We start from the raw sequence: 21,128 nt of genomic DNA on the forward strand, positions 1-21,128 counted from the left end.
GCCTGGGATTGTCCTCATCGCCTGTCCGCCATTGATAGGGATCAGAGGGGCATCCTCGCAAGGGGACGTTGTCACATTCTATACTTTTAAATAGTTTCAACAGTAGCATTTTTGCAGGTTCACAGTTGGATGTTGGTCTCATTTATTTACCTTTGGCCATCAGATCCAGTGTTTTGTGTTGTTTTTTGAGGAACAATCCACTAGTATTGCCTTAATTGCCAGATGATACTGTATCCAAAATTGCTGTGCCTTGTTATATCACTAAACGCTGCTCATTCAAATATATTTGTCATCTTCGAATCCTATTGTGGCCACATGTTATGTGGACATTTTTTTTTCCTCCGAGCTAGTGGGAACATTAAAGCAAAGGCAGGCATATATTGTCTACCCTAACAGTACTAGCAGCTTGCTAGGCCATTTTAGATGACAGCTAGCGTCAACCACATTGCTTTGACTCGAGAGTCGTAGGCATTGAAGAGGAATAGATACAAAAATAAAGGCAATAAACTTTGGACAGTGACCGTGAATCCGCCAGATTGGTGTAAAATTTTGTCACTAGATGGCATGACTCCATCTCTCTGAAATGCTTTTGCACATATCTAGGTCAGTTAAGGATAGATAATAAAAGCCTGTTTTGCCAATGCTGTTCACATTTCCTGAAAGAATAAAAATAATATCCCCGTGAATGGATTTTAAGGTGTTCAGCTATTTCTAAGCCCATGTGACTTAATCTTCAAATTCCTCTTCGTCACCCTGCATTGCATGGCTAAACCGCAGCTCTTGCGTATTTTGAAGTTCTGATTGCCAAATATTATTGACACAGATGGCAATTTCCTCTCTAGCTTCTCACAGTGTCCTTGGATATATCTGATCACATCCAGGAGTTTTGTCTACCTTCATACGCATCGGGACCTTCAGCACTTCCTCGACAGCCCCAAGTTCCTCTGTCTTCCTGGCTCTCTCCAGAGTAAAAACAGAGGAGAAATATTAATTGAAGTCCTTGCCCATCTCATGTGGCTCTGTCTATTCTGTCTCTATCCATCTTAAACCAAAGAGAACAGTGGTTGCTGGTCCCAAAAGGCTCATCCATGAATACTTCATCCATTTGCCCCTTCCAATTTCCTAGGACTAGATCAAGTATTGACTTCTCACATGTAGAGCCCTGAATATATTGCTGGAGAAAACTCTCCTGAATTCCACCCCGTTTAAGCCTTTAGCACAATGACATTCCCAGTCAATGTGGGAATGTTGACTGGGACCACGATGACATTCCCATACCACAACAATCTTATTCGACCTGCAGCTGTCTGCAATCTCCTGGCACATTTGCTCTTCTAATTCTCGTTGACCATTTGGGGGTCTGTTGTGCACCCCCAACAAATCGATCATCCCCTTTTTGTCCCTCAGCTCCACCCATATAGCCTCACTAGGCAACATGTCCATAATGTCACCTCTGACCACTGCCGTGACATCCTCCTTAATCAATAATGCAACCCTCTCCTCTTTTACCCTCACTTCTCTCTCCTGAAGCTCCTGTACCCTGGAACAGGGAGCTGCCAGACTTGCCCCTCTCTTCACCAGGTTTCTGTAATGGCTGCAACATCCAAGTCACACACACCTATCAAGCTCACCTGCCTCTTGCATTAAAATAAGTGCAATTTAAACTGACATTCCTTCCTCGCTCCCTGCCTTTCTTCAGCCTAATCTGTCCTCCATATCTACTTCTAACCTGCCTCAGTCTTGTATAAGATCTCACTCACCACCCCCCCCCTACCCCCCCCCCCCCCCCCCCCCCCCCCCCCCACCATACTCCAGTCCAAAACCACCCATGTAGTACTAGCGAACCTGCCTGCCAGGATATTGATACTCCTCCATTTAAGGTGTAGCTCCAGAAATAGTGGATGCATTAGTAATAATCTTTCAAAACTCTTTAGATCCAAGTCTCCCTCTGGGTAGCCCCTTTTTAGTAGAGATCCCAATTACAGACCAGTTAGTCCTGCTAGATATCTGGGATCCCTACCCCATATTTATGCACTGACGACTTATAGAATTTTTCGAGGATGTCAGTAGCCACCACATTCAAAGGCTCTCCTATTAGTATGCTTCCACACGGCATTGGGGGTTCTTACCCTCACAAAGAGTAGCACGAGGCAGGCTGGAAGCAATCCTGAGATCACTACTATATGATCTGATGAGTCCAACTTTTGCACACTCTTTTAGCTGTGACCCAAGGTGACTCCCAGATATAATGTGGATCATATGCATTGCAGAATGTTATCCCTCTGCCGACCAATATTGAATTTAGGCATGCAGGTGCAACAGTGTACAATGACTTCTGCAAAAGTATTTGAGTATAGGAGCTGTTCTACCCCAGGGTCCCCCCTGGAGTATTGCGTACATTTGGTTATGCAGCCACTGGTTCTGACTGACACCCTGGACCCTAGCAGCACTATGGATGCAGCACACCATCCTGGAGACTCGCCTGCAGCCACATCTCCTGTCTGCACCCCTAATTATAGAGTCACCCACCACTATGTCTCTGCCTGACGTTGTCTTTCCCTGCTGAGCCTCGGCACCAGGATTGGTGTCACTAATCTTCCTGCTACTGCTACTTAACCTTGGGTGCTGTTGAGGAGGACATTGTACCAGTTGTGAAGAGGTTCAGCCACTGAGGTAACCCACACTCCATGTCTAATTCTCTTCCTCATAGTCACCCACCTTCTCTCTTCGTGGGCCTTCGGTGTGACACCCTCGTTACATGGCCAGTCCAAGAAGCTCTCATTTTCCCAGATGGTCCGGAGGTCATCCGGCTGCTGCTCCAGTTCCCTAACGCAGGTTTTAAGGAGCTGCACCTGGCGACAATTCCAACAGATGTAGTTATCAGGGGCACCAGCAGTTTCCCTGACTTCCCACATGCCGCAGGAGGAGCATTGTGCCAACTTACCTGCCATCACCATCGCAACTAAACCAATAATTAAATAATAAGACTCACACTAAAGAGCAGATTGAACCTTATCCCCCTATCTGTCTCTGATAGACTCCATGCCTCAGCCTCCTTGCCAAAGGCCCTTGAGCCAAATACACACACTTGACCTCCACACAAGCCCTTAAGTGTCTGAAGCCAAAGACACGCAGTTGACCTCCACCAGCACAAGGCCACTCCCAATCGACCATTCTGCTATTTTTATTTGCGACTCAATTAACCAATTTGAGTGCTGCAACTAGTCCAGTGGGCACCTTTAAATTGTTCTGCCTTTCAGCACAACTGGCTTCAGCTGTCTTGGTTCATCATTCGCCTTTCAAACCTTCCCACTTGTTTCACATTAAAGGGGAAGAGACTGAAACTTCTTACCTTTTGAGCGCTTCTGCTCTTGAGACCTGATGAGATGGAGACAAAACCATCATCATATCTGGACATGTTGGATAATGGATTATTGGAGTTTTACTGCACTGTATCATTTGGCAGATGAAAATGGAATCAAACATTGGCCCAGGATGCTTGTACCTCGGGTGTTGCAAATGAAGCTTCTGTCCAGACATCAAAAGCACCCACAAAGGAAGTCTCTACATGAGAACAGATTTTGCAACTTCCACGTGGCTCTATTAGTTTAGTTTAGAAATACAGTGCGGAAACAGGGCCTTTGGCTCACCAAGTCTTACCCATTGGTAATCAACTGCAAATTTTTAATTTGCCACTCGGATATTAATGTAAATCTGTATACTAATTTCTGCAAATTGCCACTTTCCGTTATATGTAATGCAATTCCATGGATCATTTTATTCAAAATTGAAAACAATGTGGCTCTAGATAGTGTGGTTAAAATATAGCTATGGGTTTAATTAGCAGAATAACATAGAAAGTACTTGCAACAGGATAAGCTGACTATGACTTCTGTTCTTGCGTTGTATGCAATGTGCTTTATAGATGACCCGTAATGTAATGAACAGTCAGACACTCATACATTTGTCCACTCTTCATTTCAGAATACCTTAGTCATAAGTTTATAATGTGCATCTAATCATCCAAAATTTGCTTCAAAATTGGCTAAAATTTCTGCCTTGAGAAAGCAATGGATTTTATTAAGATGTAAAATGGGGCGAGTGCTGTTTTTGTGCCATCATTTCGTTGCAGTTGAAAAGATCCATTGTCGATTAAAGCAGAGGTTTAGGAATAACTAGTAGACCTCAATTGTTTACTGACATTGCAATTATAGTTGTTAACTGCTTTTAACCTCTTTTTCCTGAGCACGACATTGAGCCAAAGTGTGCTTAAAATACTTTAATATGTAAGGTGAATGATCTTTCATCAGATGAAAGGTCATGGTCCTAAAACTGCTGTTAGCTTTGTTAAAATGGCACCACGCTGCTTGATTTATCAACATTGATCATATCCACAATTGGCATGATGATTAAGAATTGAACCTGGCACAAAGTTGAATTTTGTTCATTTACCCACTTATCTCTTTCAAAAGTAAAAGAGTTAGTTACAGGTTGAACACCGATTATCTGACACCTGATGGTCCGTCCACCCCATATTCTGGACAAAATTACGCGAGTTCAGTTGAAATTCCTTGAGTGGCCAAAGATGGCGATGCAAGTGGCGAGCACCCTTTCTGGTAGTGTCCCTCCGTCGTGAAATAATCAACTATGTTCTCAATCTTCTCTCCGAACTGTTTTGAAAAGACAATACAGCGAACCCTTGTTTTAACGACCCCCCTTTTAACAGAAGTCGGATATAACGGACGGACCTGCCCAGACCACCTCCCGGCTCACACTGTCTCCTGGCTGTTTAGAGCCCCAGGTTCTGATGCCACTCTGAGGAAGGGTCCCAATGTCGCCTCTCTGTGTTCTCCAGAGATCCCGACCCATTGAATTGCTCCAGCACTTTGTGTCCTTTCAGTGGGTGAAGAAGAATGGCTCGCTGGTGCACCTTGCGAGTCGGGAGTGGCGTCGGAAGCCGTGGCTCTAAATGGCCGTGGAGCCGGTGGGAGCCGGGGATGGGTCCACAGGTCATTTTGTTCATTCAGTTTATATTTTATCTTTGTCTTATTTACGTTTCTGGCACTCCATGGTGCTTCAGAGACTCAAGAGGAGTGTAATTAACAGGCCAGGGGTGTATAGTCCTTTCATTATCACATGACTTCTGTTGGTCCAGAAAAGCAGATAATCCAGAAAGGCTCTGGAACCGAGGGTGACGGAAAATCGATGTTCAACCTGTACTGCCAAGCAACATCTTTGGCATTGAAAGTGAACTTTCACAGTGCCATTTTTTATTGTTATTAGCATTTCTAGAATATATTCCCTCTACATTTTGTCCCAGTCTATTCATTCTTTTACTCAAGTTAATTCTCGTTCCGTACTCACTTTGGCATTCAATTCACTACTTGAACTTCCATTCATTTTAACTACCTCTAAATCTGATTCAATGGAAGGATCCATGATTACTCCATTCATAGGGATCCCAAATCTCTTGTGGGAGAAACCAAAGCATTTTGTCCTCCACTCAGTGTTTCCACTTTGAAGGAAATTACCCAAAATTCTGGATATTCTGTTTGTCTTCGGGTAAATTTAGGGAAATGGAATAATTTCGGGAACTTTCCGCATCCGGCCCGCGAAGGGGTGTAAAGGTAATACACACACAGCACTGCCGGTTGGTGCTCAAAGGTTTAAACAGAGCGCTGTCAGTTTAACGCGTGGGAATTTAAACAAAGAGCTGTTGGCTGCAGCGCTATGGGTTCCAAATATAGCGCTACCGGCTGCAGCGCTACGGGCTTTAAACACAGCGCTATGGCCACAGTGCTATGTTCGCGAAAATTCTCGTATAACAATGAGTCTTTGGAATTCTCTTTCTCAGTGGAAGTCAAGACTTTGATTACTTTTCAGCCAGTGGTAGAATTATGGATAAGCCTAGTGGTGAAAAGTTACCAGTGGGCGGTGGGATTGCAATTACATTGGGATTGGTCTTGATTTTACAGAACTCAAGGGGCCGAGAGGGAGGGGTGGAGAGAGGGAGAGGGGGGAGGAGAGAAGGAGAGATGGAGGGGGAGCGAGAGAGGGAGGGAAAGAAAAAAGGAAGGGGCAGAGAGAGAGAGAGGGAGGGAGAGAGGGGAGGTGTCAAAGTTCATTTCTTAACAGAAACATAGAAAATAGGTGCAGGAGTAGGCCATTCGGCCCTTCGAGCCTGCACCGCGCATTCATTATGATCATAGCTGATCATCCAACTCAGTATTCCATACCTGCCTTCTCTCCATACCCCCTGATCCCTTTAGCCACAAGTTCCACATCTAACTTCCTCTTAAATATAGCCAATGAACTGGCCTCAACTACCTTCTGTGGCAGAGAGTTCCAGAGATTCACCACTCTCTGTGTGAAAAAAGTTTTTCTCATCTCGGTCCTAAAGGATTTCCCCTCTATCCTTAAGCTGTGACTCCTTGTCCTGGACTTCCCCAACATCGGGAACAATCTTCCTGCATCTAACCTGTCCAAACCCTTAAGAATTTTGTACGTTTCTATAAGATCCCCCCTCAACCTCCTAAATTGTGAGTACAAGCCGAGTCTATTCAGTCTTTCTTCATATAAAAGTCCTGACATCCCAGGAATCAGTCTGGTGAACCTTCTCTGCACTCCCTCTATGGCAATAATGTCCTTCCTCAGATTTGGAGACCAAAACTGTACGCAATACTCCAGGTGTGGTCTCACCAAGATCCTGTACAACTGCAGTACAACCTCCCTGTTCCTATACTCAAATCCTTTTGTTAACTAACATACCATTCGCTTTCTTCACTGTCTGCTGCACCTGCATGCCTACTTTCAATGACTGGTGTACCATGACACCCAGGTCTCGTTGCATCTCCATTTTTCCTAATCGGCCACCATTTAGATAATAGTCTGCTTTCCTGTTTTTGCCACCATAGTGGCAAAGTAAAAAGCAGATAGCAACAGAATTGTTAAAGGTAAACCATGGCAATCATTAATTGATTCATCAGATGGGAGTGGCAAGATCTACAATGAGCACAAATGTTGCTCAGTGCTTCTCGGATTCCACTCACAGTACAAAGGAAAGTTACCACAATTATACATTTTTCTTACCAGTAAAACACTCTTACCAAGTCTGAATATGGCATGACTGAAAGATTTTATAGCCTTTCAGAATATAGGAAAAGCTGGGTCCAAATCAAGCTCATCCAATAACAGGTTATTACTTATCTCTGGAGCGTCAGCTATTTTTTTCAATCTTGGCTTCTTTCTGGCCTCGAAAGAGCACGTGTTATTATGCAGGCTTCCATGCCAATGTATTTATTAAAACGACAACCTGTGTTCCATATAATTGTGTTCCATATAATTTGCAAAGTCATTCAGACTTGGCACCGAGCCATTCTTTTTTTCTACTAGACCATGCTTTTGTAGAAGAACGACTACATTTTAGATTCGACTACTAGCTCAAATGAGCTAGGGTGGGACAAAAAGAGAGGGGGAGGGAGAGAGATGTGGATAAATGTGAGGTTATCCATTTTCGTGGCAAAAACGGGAAAGCAGACTATTATCTAAATGGTGGCTGATTGGGAAAGGGGGAGATGCAGTGAGACCTGGGTGTCATGGTACACCAGTCATTGAAGGTAGGCATGCAGGTGCAGCAGGCAGTAAAGAAAGCGAATGGTATGTTAGCTTTCATTGCAAAAGGATTTGAGTATAGGAGCAGGGAGGTTCTACTGCAGTTGTACAGGGTCTTGGTGAGATCACACCTGGAGTATTGCATAACAGTTTTGGTCTTCAAATCTGAGGAAGGACATTATTGCCATAGAGGGAGTGCAGAGAAGGTTCACCAGACTGATTCCTGGGATGTCAGGACTGTCTTATGAAGAAAGACTGGATAGACTTGGTTTATACTCTCTAGAATTTAGGAGATTGAGACGGGATCGTATAGAAACTTACAAAATTCTTAAGGGGTTGGACAGGCTAGATGCAGGAAGATTGTTCCCGATGTTGGGGAAGTCCAGGACAAGGGGTCACAGCTTAAGGATCAGGGGGAAATCCTTTAAAACCGACATGAGAAGAACTTTTTTCACACAGAGAGTGGTGAATCTCTGGAACTCTCTGCCACAGAGGGTAGTTGAGGCCAGTTCATTGGCTATATTTAAGAGGGAGTTAGATGTGGCCCTTGTGGCTAAGGGGATCAGGGGGTATGGAGAGAAGGCAGGTACGGGATACTGAGTTGGATGATCAGCCATGATCATATTGAATGGCGGTGCAGGCTCGAAGGGCCGAATGGCCTACTCCTGCACCTAATTTCTATGTTTCTACGTTTCTATGAGAGAGGGAGGGAGAGAGAGGGAGAGGGAGATGGAGGGAGGGAGAAAGAGGTGGGAGGGAAAGGGGAGGGAGGGAGAGTGGGAGGGAGAGAGAACAGAGACTGAGACACATGAGAACAGGTTGAAAAAAACAAAGACAACGAAAGCTGTTGGAGGCAACGAAAGCTGCCTTGCATAACACTGTACAAGTGAGTAACAGAAGCAGGCAGATACGGTGTAGTTACATCGATCTGTTTAGCCTTGTTCTTTGTGTTGTTAATTTATGCCCGTGAAAAAAAAACAACAAATAGCACGCAGGAAGCATTTATGAAAATTTCAGGAAATATCATAAAATTCCAGGAATTTTGGGATTCTATTTAAGGAATTTTTTTTTTGAGGTGTGGAAGCACTGCCTCCTCTGCACAACTGGCAATGGAAAGTTAAAGTAATGGCAGGCACTGATCATTCACTGGCTACAATACATTTTCACCCAGCATCTTATTTTAATAAGCTTTGGATCATGCCTCTTTTGACATATGGAAATGTTCAATAATATTTCCACAGCAGAAATCATGTTTCAATAAAAATCATAGTTTAACAAATGCTTTCCTTCACAGTCCAACTTTAAGATCCAATTGTGCTAACTACTGAGAGGCCTCTCTGCTGTCTACCACATTGCAAAAGGCCTCGTCAACTGCTTTTTACTAATGCTGAAGTACAATAGTCCAGCTTTCTCTGAGTCTCCGGAGACAGCGCAAATCCCAATACATGCCCTTTTTTGACCACAAAATCCTTCCACCCTACTAAATGAAAGGACTATGGTCCATCCATTTCGAATATGGATGCCTTCAGAAATGTATCTCCATCCTACTATTTGATGGCTTGCAAGCTGTGACCTTGGTGAATGGGTCACCAACAAACCCAATCTTAATGCCGTTTGTATGAAGGAGGCCATGTTACCATTCTCAATCTTTTTCTCTGCAATACTGAACCTCGCTTCCAACAAGCTTATCACTGCAGCCATACTGATCAATGAAAAAAGGGAGGGAATTTTTCAAACCAACTTGGCCTTTCTCCTGAACCAAGGGTGTTCCAACTTTGGCCATCCAGCTGTGGCATTCTGATGATACCTGCGTACATTCAGAGGCTAAAGTCCAGGTCATCGATTATTCATTGACTGAAAATTAAAAGAGTGGAGGACTTGCACTGAGCATCAGCAACAGTCTGCCTCCTTGCATCACATCATCCCATCCAAAGAAAGATTCTCCAAATACTTTGCAGGATCGGCGTACAAATTTCAGAGACCTGTCCAAAGCCAGTGTCTCGAGCATATTTATCATGTTTTACACATGCCTGATGCACATTGCCAAAACAGGCCATCAGCTATGATCTCTGCCCCCACAAGGGATTATTATCCTGAAGCCTGAGGCGATTCATGGATGCTCTCAAAGACTCACTGGCTTGTGGGAATCTTCAGCATGTGACTATTCGAATTGGAGAAGAAGCATTTGGAACATGACTTGGAACCTTGAACCCTCCTTTTAGAAGTTGGCCTGGCAGTAAAAACTGTCCACTGCCCACCCTGCCATACCCCTCCTATTTGCTTCAACTGCCCGCTTGGAAGTTGCAAAACTGTGGTGGAAGTAAGTCTTCCTGAGGGGCTTTAGATTGAAAAATGCAGAATGGAAATAGGCCCTTTAGCCCAGCATGTCCATGTCAACTATCCATCACCCTGGTTCTATGATATCCTACTTTTGTATTCACACCCTACATGCGAGGGGTAATTTACAGAGGCCAATTAAAGATAGGAAACGAGCAACCGGAGGAAACTCATGCTGTCACAGCGAGAATGTGTAAACTCCACGCAAACTGCACCCGAGGTTGAGATCAAATCTGGATCTTTGGAGCTGTGAGGCAGCATCTGTACCTCGGTGCTGCTCATGTGTTGCATTCTCTTCTTACGAACAATAGGGTTAATGCAGTGCAGGTATGGCCAGTTGATCTTTATTGCCATCCATGGCACAGTGTCAGCATTCCCTTCTTTAATCTTGAGTTCATTTCTCTCCAACGCCACCACCTATAACATTTTCCTACAGTCTGTGCATTGATGGAAATGGGCACCATTTTCTCCTCCACTCCCACTCCCAGCATCAAGGGCTGCAAACTGATGTTGAAATCATATGTTGAAAGTGCAATTTATTTATGCTGTTTTCAGTTTTTATACTCGCTAATGGTACAGTGTTCTCCACTTTGGGGATTCTGAATGCTGATGAAATGATTGCGATCCCACTGTGTGTCACTTTAATTCTCCTTGCACTCACTTTGGGATCTTATATTTTTTCCCAATGCATCTCTCACAACTTGTAGCAGCTACAACTCATCCTTAGATTAGGCACTTTGTACCCTTCCAGAATGTCAGATCATAATAACTGCCCACTGTATTTTGGACAGTGACAGTTGGTAATAATTTCGGGTATTTTTAGTGCAATCTCATCCAGATCCATCTGCTGTTTTATGCCCTTTTGCCTTTCATAATCAACACCTTTCACATTTCATTTTCTCGACTCTTGCTTGATGACAAACCATCCCCTTGTTCTTTCTTCTCTTTTTCCACTTTCTTTATTTAATTTGTAAAAACTCTTTCTCCAGTTATGAGGGAATATCAACTTAACATATAATAACCATATAACAATTACAGCACGGAAACAGGCCATCTCGACCCTTCTAGTCCGTGCCGAACACATAATCTCCCCTAGTCCCATATACCTGCGCTCAGACTATAACCCTCCATTCTCTTCTCATCCATATAACTATCCAATTTATTTTTAAATGATAAAAACGAACCTGCCTCCACCACCTTCACTGGAAGCTCATTCCACACAGCTACCACTCTCTGAGTAAAGAAGTTCCCCCTCATGTTACCCCTAAACTTCAGTCCCTTAATTCTCATGTCATGTCCCCTTGTTTGAATCTTCCCTACTCTCAGTGGGAAAAGCTTTTCCACGTCAACTCTGTCTATCCCTCTCATCATTTTAAAAACCTCTATCAAGTCCCCCCTTAACTTCTGCGCTCCAAAGAATAAAGCCCTAACTTGTTCAACCTTTCTCTGTAACTTAGTTGCTGAAACCCAGACAACATTCTAGTAAAAAACATGTTACTGCTCTGTTCACCCTTCGCCACTGAATGTTCAGTTCAGTTCAGTTTATTGTTACGTGTACCGAGGCACATTTTTGTCGCGTGCTAACCAGTCAACGGAAAGACAATACGTGATTACAACTGAGCCATTCACAATGTACAGATACATGATCGGGAAATAACGTTTAGTGCGTGATAAAGCCAGTAAAGTCCGATCAAAGATCAAAGCTCACCAATGAGGTAGATAGTAGATCAGGATTGCTCTCTGGTTGCGGTAGGATGGGTCAGTTGCCTGATAACAGCCGGGAAGAAACTGTCCCTGAATTAGGAGGTGTGCGTTTTCACATTTCTATACGTTTTGCCCGATGGGAGAGAGGAGAAGAGGAGTGGCCAGGGAGCGGCTCGTCATTGATTATGCTGCTGGCCTTGCCGAGGCAGCGTGCGGAATAAATGGAGTCGATGGAAGGCAGGTTGGTTCGTGTGATGGTCTGGGCTGTGTCCACAGTTCACTGCGATTTCTAGCGGTCTTGGATGGAGCTGTCCCCAAACCAAGCTGTGATGCATCCTGATAAAATGTTTTCTATGACGCATCTGTAGAAGGTGGGAGTTGTTGGCGACATGCCAAACTTCATAAGCCTTCCAAGGAAATAGAGGCATTGGTGTGCTTTCTTGGTCATTGCTTTCATATGGGTGGTCCAGGAGAAGTTGTTGGTGAAATTTACGCCTAGAACGTCTCTACTTTGGCGGCATCCATGCTAACTGTGGTATGTGTAGCACTACTCCATCTGAAGTCGATCACTATCTCCTTTGTGAAGGGCACGTGGCTGAAAAGCTGTGGAAAGATATGAAAGAGAAAAGGCACTGTCATTTCTTTACGAGAACATCTTATATACTGCACAGGCAGTCCTGCTACAGCATGTTTACATAACATGAACTAGATATAATGTGAGTGATCTATTAGGGAACACAATCTGTATTACGTGGGTGGAATAGGTTATACCACGATTTAGATTGGGAACAAGAGAACCACGTCAAAGTTACTTGGGAAATTGACAAGCACAAAACAAAGTTGTCTTGACAAACAAAAGCAGTATGGAGGAAAAACATCTATTTCCATGTAACCTCCCCCAGTAATCGACATTCCTTTAAGATCACCGCTGATACACTAACAGTAGGTGGTCATTAAAAATAACAAACAATAGTTTCTATTAACTCTCATACAGTGATACACACACTAAAACATTGTAACACAGCCTTGAGTATTTTTTTAGATTTCAGTAATGTAAATAGGTTATAGCTATTAAAAATACATTTACTTTTGAAAATCCTGTGAGGAAAATAACTTTGTTATTCTGAATCTGAAATTCTGTTAACCAAAAAATTCCCTTTGCCTCACTCATGTAATTATTTTCATGACACATTTATGAGATCTATTAGTTAAGCAACTATTGACATTGCAAAACTACTTGTAATTGTTTCTGAAAAATGGAACGATATAAAATAAATTATTTTCAATTTATTTCTATGGTGTTTTTCTTGGTCAGCTGAAGAACACTTCGAATTGTCTTGAAATCACAACTTTTCCAAGTTTCTGAAATATCAGTGTGCATAATTAACTAATTAATGCTATAATTAGTCAATTATTCAGAATAATTAATCTGAGGTATCAAGCATGGTAGAGTGGGTGCAGGGTTTGCTGGTTCACATTCCTTGCTTGAGACTTTGAGAAAAAAAATCAGTTTTCCAATGCAGTATGGAGGAAGTGTGATCTTTAGTGGTCATAGTTAGCAGAGGCCCACCTCCTCTCAGGTGGCCATTAACGTTCCCATACTACTATCTTGAAGAAAAACAAGGGAGTTATCCTGTGTAGGAAAGAACTGCAGAAGCTGGTTTAAATTGAAAGTAGACACAAAATGCTGGAGTAACTCAGCGGGACAGGCAGCATCTCTGGAGACCCTTGGGTCTTGACCCGAAACGTCACCCATTCCTTTTCTCAAGCGAGTTATCCTGGTGTCTTAGCCAATATTTATCCCCCAATGAACATCACTGAAACAAGATTGATAATATGGTTATTACTGGTAGACAAAAATGCTGGAGAAACTCAGCGGGTGAGGCAGCATCTATGGAGCGAAGGATTAGGTGACGTTTCGGGTCGAGACTTCGACCTCGACCACGGAAGAAACAACACAACGCAGCACCACCGTGTCGAGATTGTTTATAGCAAGTGACCTATGACCTGGGCATGTGCAGTCGGAATACCGAACTCGCTTATTGATGCAAATTAGGCCAGGGACATGAAGAAATGCCTGGTCTTGAAAAGCATGCAAAGTACAAAACTCTGCTAGGTCAGTGGTTTTTGCTGAGATGTAAAATATGTAATGTTCCTTTTATATTTAGTAATCGAATGCAGTAGTTTTATATTTCCACTGCTGCTAAGCTTGTGTAATTAACTTGGATGTTCTTATAAATCCCTTCGCAAAAGCGGCTACATTTTGGACTAAGAATTTCAATGGCAGTTATATTTGTTGTGGCACATTGAGATGATGAAGGTACTATACAAAGCAGATTTTCTGTTGTTTCGAGGACCAAACGGACCAAAACAGTGCGGAGTCTGAATCTCATACACTTTCAAAGTTTATTTTACTTAACCACAAATGTCAAGAAATCTTTTATCTTGTCTCGAATCTTTTATGATCTCTTTGACCAAGCTTTCAGTGATTTAGGCTGGCTCATATCTTTGGAGGCACTAAATAGATGTTAACTTTTGTTGAAGTTCCATTGCATGCCCTGTTTATTAATCTTTCACTTGCTATTGAGTAATCCAGAAAACTAGAGATTTTATTCACTGTACAATATCTATCACAGGTCAAATTGCCTTTGCAGCTGCATATAAGGATCATGAATATAACACAATTTCATTCCTGGCATTAGAACAGTTTCTGCTGCCTTTAGTTAATATAAGACTGCTGAATGCTTTAGACCATTACCTGGCCAAAATATTTACTGCAAAATCAAATTGTTAAGTATTACTGGCTTCAAGTTATTTTCTCTCATTAGATCATGATGAATTCAGTTTGTAGGTTGTACCCCACTCAGAATTAGGTAGGCCATATCCATCTACGTAAATAATGTGTGTCTCCCCTGCAGATTTTGCATTGTTACCAGATTTTTTTTTTAAATGACAGCATTGGATTTCACCCTTTCCTATGAGTACAAATTTTGAAGTTATCCATTTGAGGAGATTTTACAGTATTGGCTGGGTCTGCAGCAGTGAATTTTTCACTTCTCACCGTGCCTAAGGATTTGTAACTCATTTCTGACTTACACTTTGCAAGCATGCAGATTCTTTGCAATTTGATTGAAATTCAACAGTTTTCAGATCTGAAGCAGCTGTTGAGTTGTAGGAATACTTTGCTGATATTATTATCCAGGAATACAAGCAAACACCTACTAGTTTTACTTGGTGTTTTGAGTTAAGTACTCATGTGTTTACATGACCAACAGGGAATTCAGTCCATTTTTTCTTGGACCTGAAAAGAAACAGATTGATGATTTTGGCAATGGTTAAAGAACATGGTTGTTGTAAGTTGTGTGGTGTTTTTCTACAGCCAGTCTGTAGCATTTTATGTGGTCTTAGCATTGTATCAATGACATAAGCGATTACACTCACCACTTTGCTATCTAAATTATCAATCTAAATTTAGATAATTAAATACAAAGCGTGCATTTTCAGTAAATGTTATTTTGAAGTGTGAATTTTTTTGTTTTGAGTGGTACACATGGAATACAAATTATCCTTCAAACCTTTTGTGTCACGCCTTTTTTTCATCTCTGTTCAACCACCTGCTTATCAAACCACCAACCACCCCATTACCTGTGCTCACCTATTACCTGCCGGGCTTTGTCCTGCCCCATCTCTTCCAGCTTTCTCCTCTCACCCCGCACCTCTCCCCCCACAACCAGTCTGAAGAATGGTCCTGTCCCAAAACGTCACCTATCCATGTTCTCCAGGGAAGCTGCCCGACCCACTGAGTTACTCCAGTACTTTGTGTCTTCTTTTGTAAACCAGCTTCTGCCTTTCCTTGTTTCTTCCTTCTTCATGTGTCCACCTCACTTGCCACTTTTCTGGAACGACACTTCCCTATTCTATAACCATTTTCCCAGATTCTACCATTTACTTTGCAAGTTTTGCCCTGGTTTGAGATACCAAAGTGCATCTATCTCCAAATTAAATAACATTTGCCTGTCCTTTGCCCACCTTCCCAATTGATTTAGATTCTGGTGTAAAGTGTATATCCCTCCCCACTCTCATTATGCCATCAATGTTGGTGTCATCTGCAAATTTAAGAACAATTTAACATAATTGTCAACAAAATCATTAATATAGGCAACGAAAAAGTTAAAATGGACTCACTACCAAGACATGTGGCACTCCTCTGGACACCTGCCTCCAATTTGAAAAACAACACTCCACAACCCTTTGATTATTAATGTTTAATGTTTTGTGTGTCATTGCTAACTATCACTGTATGTCGTTGTCACTTGTGGGCGGAGCACCAAGGCAAATTCCTTGTATGTGAATACTTGGCCAATAAACGTATTCATTCCTTTCTCTAGGCCAATCTTGAATCCAATTGGCTTGTTTCCCTTGGATTTTATGTGACGTAACCTTCCAGATTAGCCTACCATATGGATCCTTGTCAAAAGCCATCCTGAAGTTCACATAGACAACACATTCTGTGCTGAGATATACAAACAAACAAAGAATAAATCTGTATGGACCTGGAGCATTTACTCGGGCACTGAATTCTGACATGGCAAAGCCACTCCAAGCCTAGTCAAACTTGCAAAGATATCTCTCAAACGTCAGAGCCTAACATCAAAATTGGCAGAGCCAATCCACAGAGTAAAGCACAGATTGATGTGATCGTACTTGCAGAATTATGCCATGCAGATAACATGCCCTACTCCTCCATCACAATCCCTGAGAATGATTTATCAAAGGGGTTCGGGACTTGTCAGTAAAACCAGCAAAGTGATATACATGGGAAGGATTAGTCGGGTTGTCAACGGTGATTTGCCAGCTTCATGAAGTCTTGTTGCATTAAGTCGAACGTGGGCAAGGACACCTCTTACCACTCTCCCTCAGGTGGTGAATCAGATTCCCCATGCTGAGCATTTTGGAAGAAACAATGAACGTATCAGTGCTGCATATTTTTAAATATGCAAATATGGATTATTTTCAGAGTTGCAGATAATTATGACCTAATGTTATGCAAAGTCTACTGGACAACATTTACATAATTAAGTCCTTTGCAAAGGATTGTATCTCCATCCCGGAGCTGCGGAATCATAGAATGTATTTAGGCCAGAGACACAGAGAAAGGTGTGGGAGTTGAGGTGTCATGAGAAAGAGCAGGAAATAGTGCTGAGACAAAAGGGCCTGTCCCACTTGGGCGTCATTTGCACGTCACGCAGGTGGCGTGCAAAGATTCTGTGAATCTCAAAATCCTGAGGCGCTGTTTCGACCCTGCCTACGTCACCACGCATCATGCGCCCGTAATGTGCGCATCACATGGGTGTCACCACGCGCGTTGAGCGTTGTGACACGTAAATTATGTTGCGTAAATGACGTGCAAATGACGCTCAAGTGGACAGGCCCTTAAAATTGGATCAAGTACGACTTTATTGATGGAACAAGAACAAAAGGCTGATTGGCACGGTCCCTTTCCTGTTTCATATGTTATAAGCAGTGCACTAATTGGTACGATCTCTTAACGGCAACTGGTGGACTTACCATCGCCCGGTGGGGTATCGCCTCAGCGCAGAGGGAGAAGAGGAGGGAAGAGACAGTAACCCTAAGATTTTTGCCTCCATCACAGTGAGGAGGTGCCTGGTGAACTCACTGTGGTGGATGTTAATTTGTGTTTATTGTGTGTTTTGTTGTTTATTATTACATGTATGGCTGCAGGCAACGACATTTCGTTCAGACATAAAGGTCTGAATGACAAATAAAGGATCTAAGTCTAAGTCTAAGTGAAGCCCACAATTGGAATGTTTGTGTCAGTGTCAGTGTTAGCAAATTTAGTGTCTGACAGCTGGGAAAAAAATTGTTTCCATTGAGGATCTTAATTCTAGATGCACTTTTATGTGGCTTTGACATTTATGATAATTAAATGTAATTTTATTTTCTATGGCCAGATTAAAGGTCTTGTATAAAAGGTTTTAGTTGAATGTTTTCAATATTTTTTGCACATCAACACTAAACTTATCAACGTACAAGTGTTCAGATTGGGGAGAAGATATAGAAACATTATGGTCTTCATCTTACTACAGTGTTGTTTTGTTTACATAACACTGTAAGATAATTTGAGCACGAATTAGATGAATGTAAAATGTGGCAACAATTTATATTTTATTCTCCATGTTATTCTAGATTCAAAATGCCAATGATGTTTTAATTGCACCACTGGAGAAGTTTCGTAAAGATCAAATAGGGGCAGCAAAAGTAAGTAATATAGTTTTGTTCATTATAATTGAATATATTTTCCCAGTTGTCACAGAAATGGCGGACATATTCAAAAGCTCCAAAGAGAGCTGGGTCTGAATAGTTTGTACATTCAGATATTGAAAGATTACTTTAGTTGTGATTTCAGAACCAAGTAAGTACAGAATGAAGTACCTGCTTTGTGGATGTTTTTACTTTGATGTGTCTTGCATCACTATTGCGTTTTTCCATATAGAATTTTATGCTTGCAAAGCTTTTGTGCATTTTTGGTTTGCACTTTCTGCGGCAATTCTGTATTCCTTTTGCAACACGGAGGCAAGAATTGCACTCATATTTCTAAGTTGTGTATTTATTTATCATCATTGTCTTTGAAACTGTATTTTGCTTTGCTTTTTGTGTCTATCTCCGGTTTAAATCAGCATCTGCAGTTCCTTCCTCCACATAATTGCCCCTTAGACTGGAATAAGAACATTGGACTGTTTTGCCCTCGGGCACTAAAATAAATAAAATATTGCTATCTTAACCCACTGATGTGGTGCACCAAAGTGGGTTTTTTTTTGCATACCTTTAAGAGTGGTTGTAATATGTTAGCCAATGTAAAACACTATTTAAGCAATTCACTCAGTTTGAATCGGAAATGTTTTTGCAGTTCTTGAAAAGATAGCAACATTTATCCATGAGCAGCACAGCATAGAATTGGATGGAATACTTTATTGTCACATGTGACATGTTACAGTGAAATTCTCGGCGTGCATAGCCAAGGTATGCAAATAGCCGCCACGTAAAGTGAGCTTTACGATAGAGTTTACACGTTGGATTCATTATTATTGTGCAGCCAGTAACAGTGGGAAAAGTTTGTTCATGTGACAATATCAAACCTAAACATACAACTACGTAAGTACAATCAAGCCATGCACAACAGGTGGTATAGAGAGAAAACCACCAGAGCACAGAGTACAGTGCTGAGTTCTGTAGCATTACAGCTGCAGAGAAAGTACAGATTAAAAAAAGGCCAAGGACCATAGTGAGGTCGGACATCACCGTAGCAGTAGTCTGGTAACAGTGAGGAAAAAGATGTTTCTGAATCAGGTGATATTTGGTTTCTAGTTATTATACCTGCCCAATGGGAGAGGAGAGAAGAGGGAATGACAGGGGCGTAAATGATCCTTGATTATGTTGGCTGCTTTTTCATGGCTGCATGAAGTGGAGATTGATTTAATGGGATGGACGCTGGTTTGTTTGATGGACTGGGCTAGATCCACATCTCTCTTCAATTTCTTGCAATCTTTGACAGTGCATTTGCCAAACCAAGTTATGTTGCCTGCTGATAGGGTGGTTCTATGGTTCATCTGTATACCGTAGTTCTTAAGAGTTGTGGGAGACATGCCAAGCTAAGTCTTCTGAGGAAATATAGGCATTGTTGTGCTTTCTTGACTGTAGCTTCAACATGGATGGTCCAGGACCAATGGTTGGTGATGTTTATGCCTAGAAACTTGAAGCCCTCGAGCCTCGACTTCAACCCTATTGGTGCTGCCTGGGGCATATACACCACCTTTTTTCCTGGGCATATACACCACCTCGTTTCCTGGGCATATGCACCACCTCGTTTGCAGGTCAATAACTAGCTCCTTCATCTTGCTGACATTGAGGGAGAACTTGATTCCTTGATACCTTGTTACTAAGCTCTCTAACTCCTTTCTGCATTCAGTTTCAGTTGGGAATTAAGTTATTCCTGCACTAATTAATACCAAGTGAAGATGACTTAAGGGCAAAGGCAAGATATGGCTTGGCAATGATACCAACCAAAGCTGAAGATTTGTTGTCGAGCCATGCATGTGGAATCAGTTGGACAAGTGGCTGCGGATGCCTATGGATTTGCAGGAGTTGATTTCCTTTATGGAAAGAATGCAGATCTGATGGTCAGAAATGTCTCGTTGGAGTGAAGCTGCAGTACTTTTATCAAATATTTTTTAGAATTGGCACACAATCATCAATCAGTGAAGGCAATCCTGTCTCTTTTTTATATATATCTCCAGATTGCTCATGGATTCCTAACCTTAATAATTAAATCTTTATATACTAAATATGTATTGCATATGGCATAAGATTATTCAGATTTAACATGTGTCAAGCAAGTATTGGCACTGTGAAACAAGATGAATTACAGCCTGTTTTTTGATATGTGGCCACTGTGGTTATTGAGTTAATGTAAATAATAGCTTGGTGACTTAACTGGGAAAGGATTTCAGGCATGAATTAGCTTTCCTTATTTGGTATTGTGGTTTTTTGGCCTCCAGCTGATAACTTTAGGGAGATCACTGTGAGATATATTGTGTGGCCTAGATCACTGAATTCATCAAAGATATTAAGCAGCATTTATTAGAATGCCTGATTACTTTTGCAAACTGATTACATCAAAATCCAATGTTGTTGATGTGAATTGTTAGCTATTTTAATTTGAAATAACTGATGACTGATTACCTTTTTAAAAAACATTCTCCTTGCTGATACAATTTTGTTCAATTTGATATCCATTACAAAGGCTTGCAATTCACTTCTTGGGTTTAAAAATGAAACAAGCAGATAAAAAATGTACCCAATTACCCACCGACTGTTGTATCTGCAATACCAGATAAATAACGAAAACATGAAAGCCTGAATACTGGTCAGGGTACAGACGGTTAATGAACCTTATCTGTCCAGATGTTCACAATTCTTGCTTGTGGGTTGCATTGTTTGTTTCTCGACACTTGATGACAACCAGATTACATTTTTTTTTGCTTTACTTAAAATTGTACTGTGGCATACTAAAAAACCCTCTTTTCCCACGACATTATATTCACTTGTCAAGGCGATTCATTGAGAAATTAGTAAGAAGAATTTTCTTTTGTAATATTTTAATTGGGATTAATGGTTTTCGAAACATTTCAAATTCTAGCCTCTAATTTTCCATCATTGGTTAAGTTTATTCATTTGTTTGTACTTCTCGTACCAACGTATTGACATAATCTTCCTGTTATTCCTCCGTTTATCTTCGCCAACCAAGGAGACAAATTTAAATCACTCAGTGCTTTCAGAGGAATAATGTTTATTTTCCTTTCCTATAAGCTAAAAACCTTCCAGCGTAAACTTTGGAAATATACGTGACCAGTCTGAAGAAAGGTCTCAACCCAAAACATTTCCCATTCCTTCTCTCC

At 41.7% G+C, this 21,128-nt stretch overlaps 1 protein-coding gene across 1 annotated transcript in view; it reads left to right on the plus strand.

Annotated features, from left to right (window-relative positions):
• The window catches only part of arhgap42a (Rho GTPase activating protein 42a), a 252,691-nt gene that overhangs the window by 148,536 nt on the left and 83,027 nt on the right, over positions 1-21,128 (plus strand). The window contains exon 4 of the mRNA XM_055637337.1: positions 17,860-17,931. Coding sequence (XP_055493312.1) covers positions 17,860-17,931 — 72 coding nt within the window. The remainder of the gene's footprint in view (positions 1-17,859; positions 17,932-21,128) is intronic.

The sequence above is a fragment of the Leucoraja erinacea genome, chromosome 6 (assembly GCF_028641065.1).
Source record: "Leucoraja erinacea ecotype New England chromosome 6, Leri_hhj_1, whole genome shotgun sequence".
NCBI lineage: Eukaryota > Metazoa > Chordata > Chondrichthyes > Rajiformes > Rajidae > Leucoraja > Leucoraja erinaceus.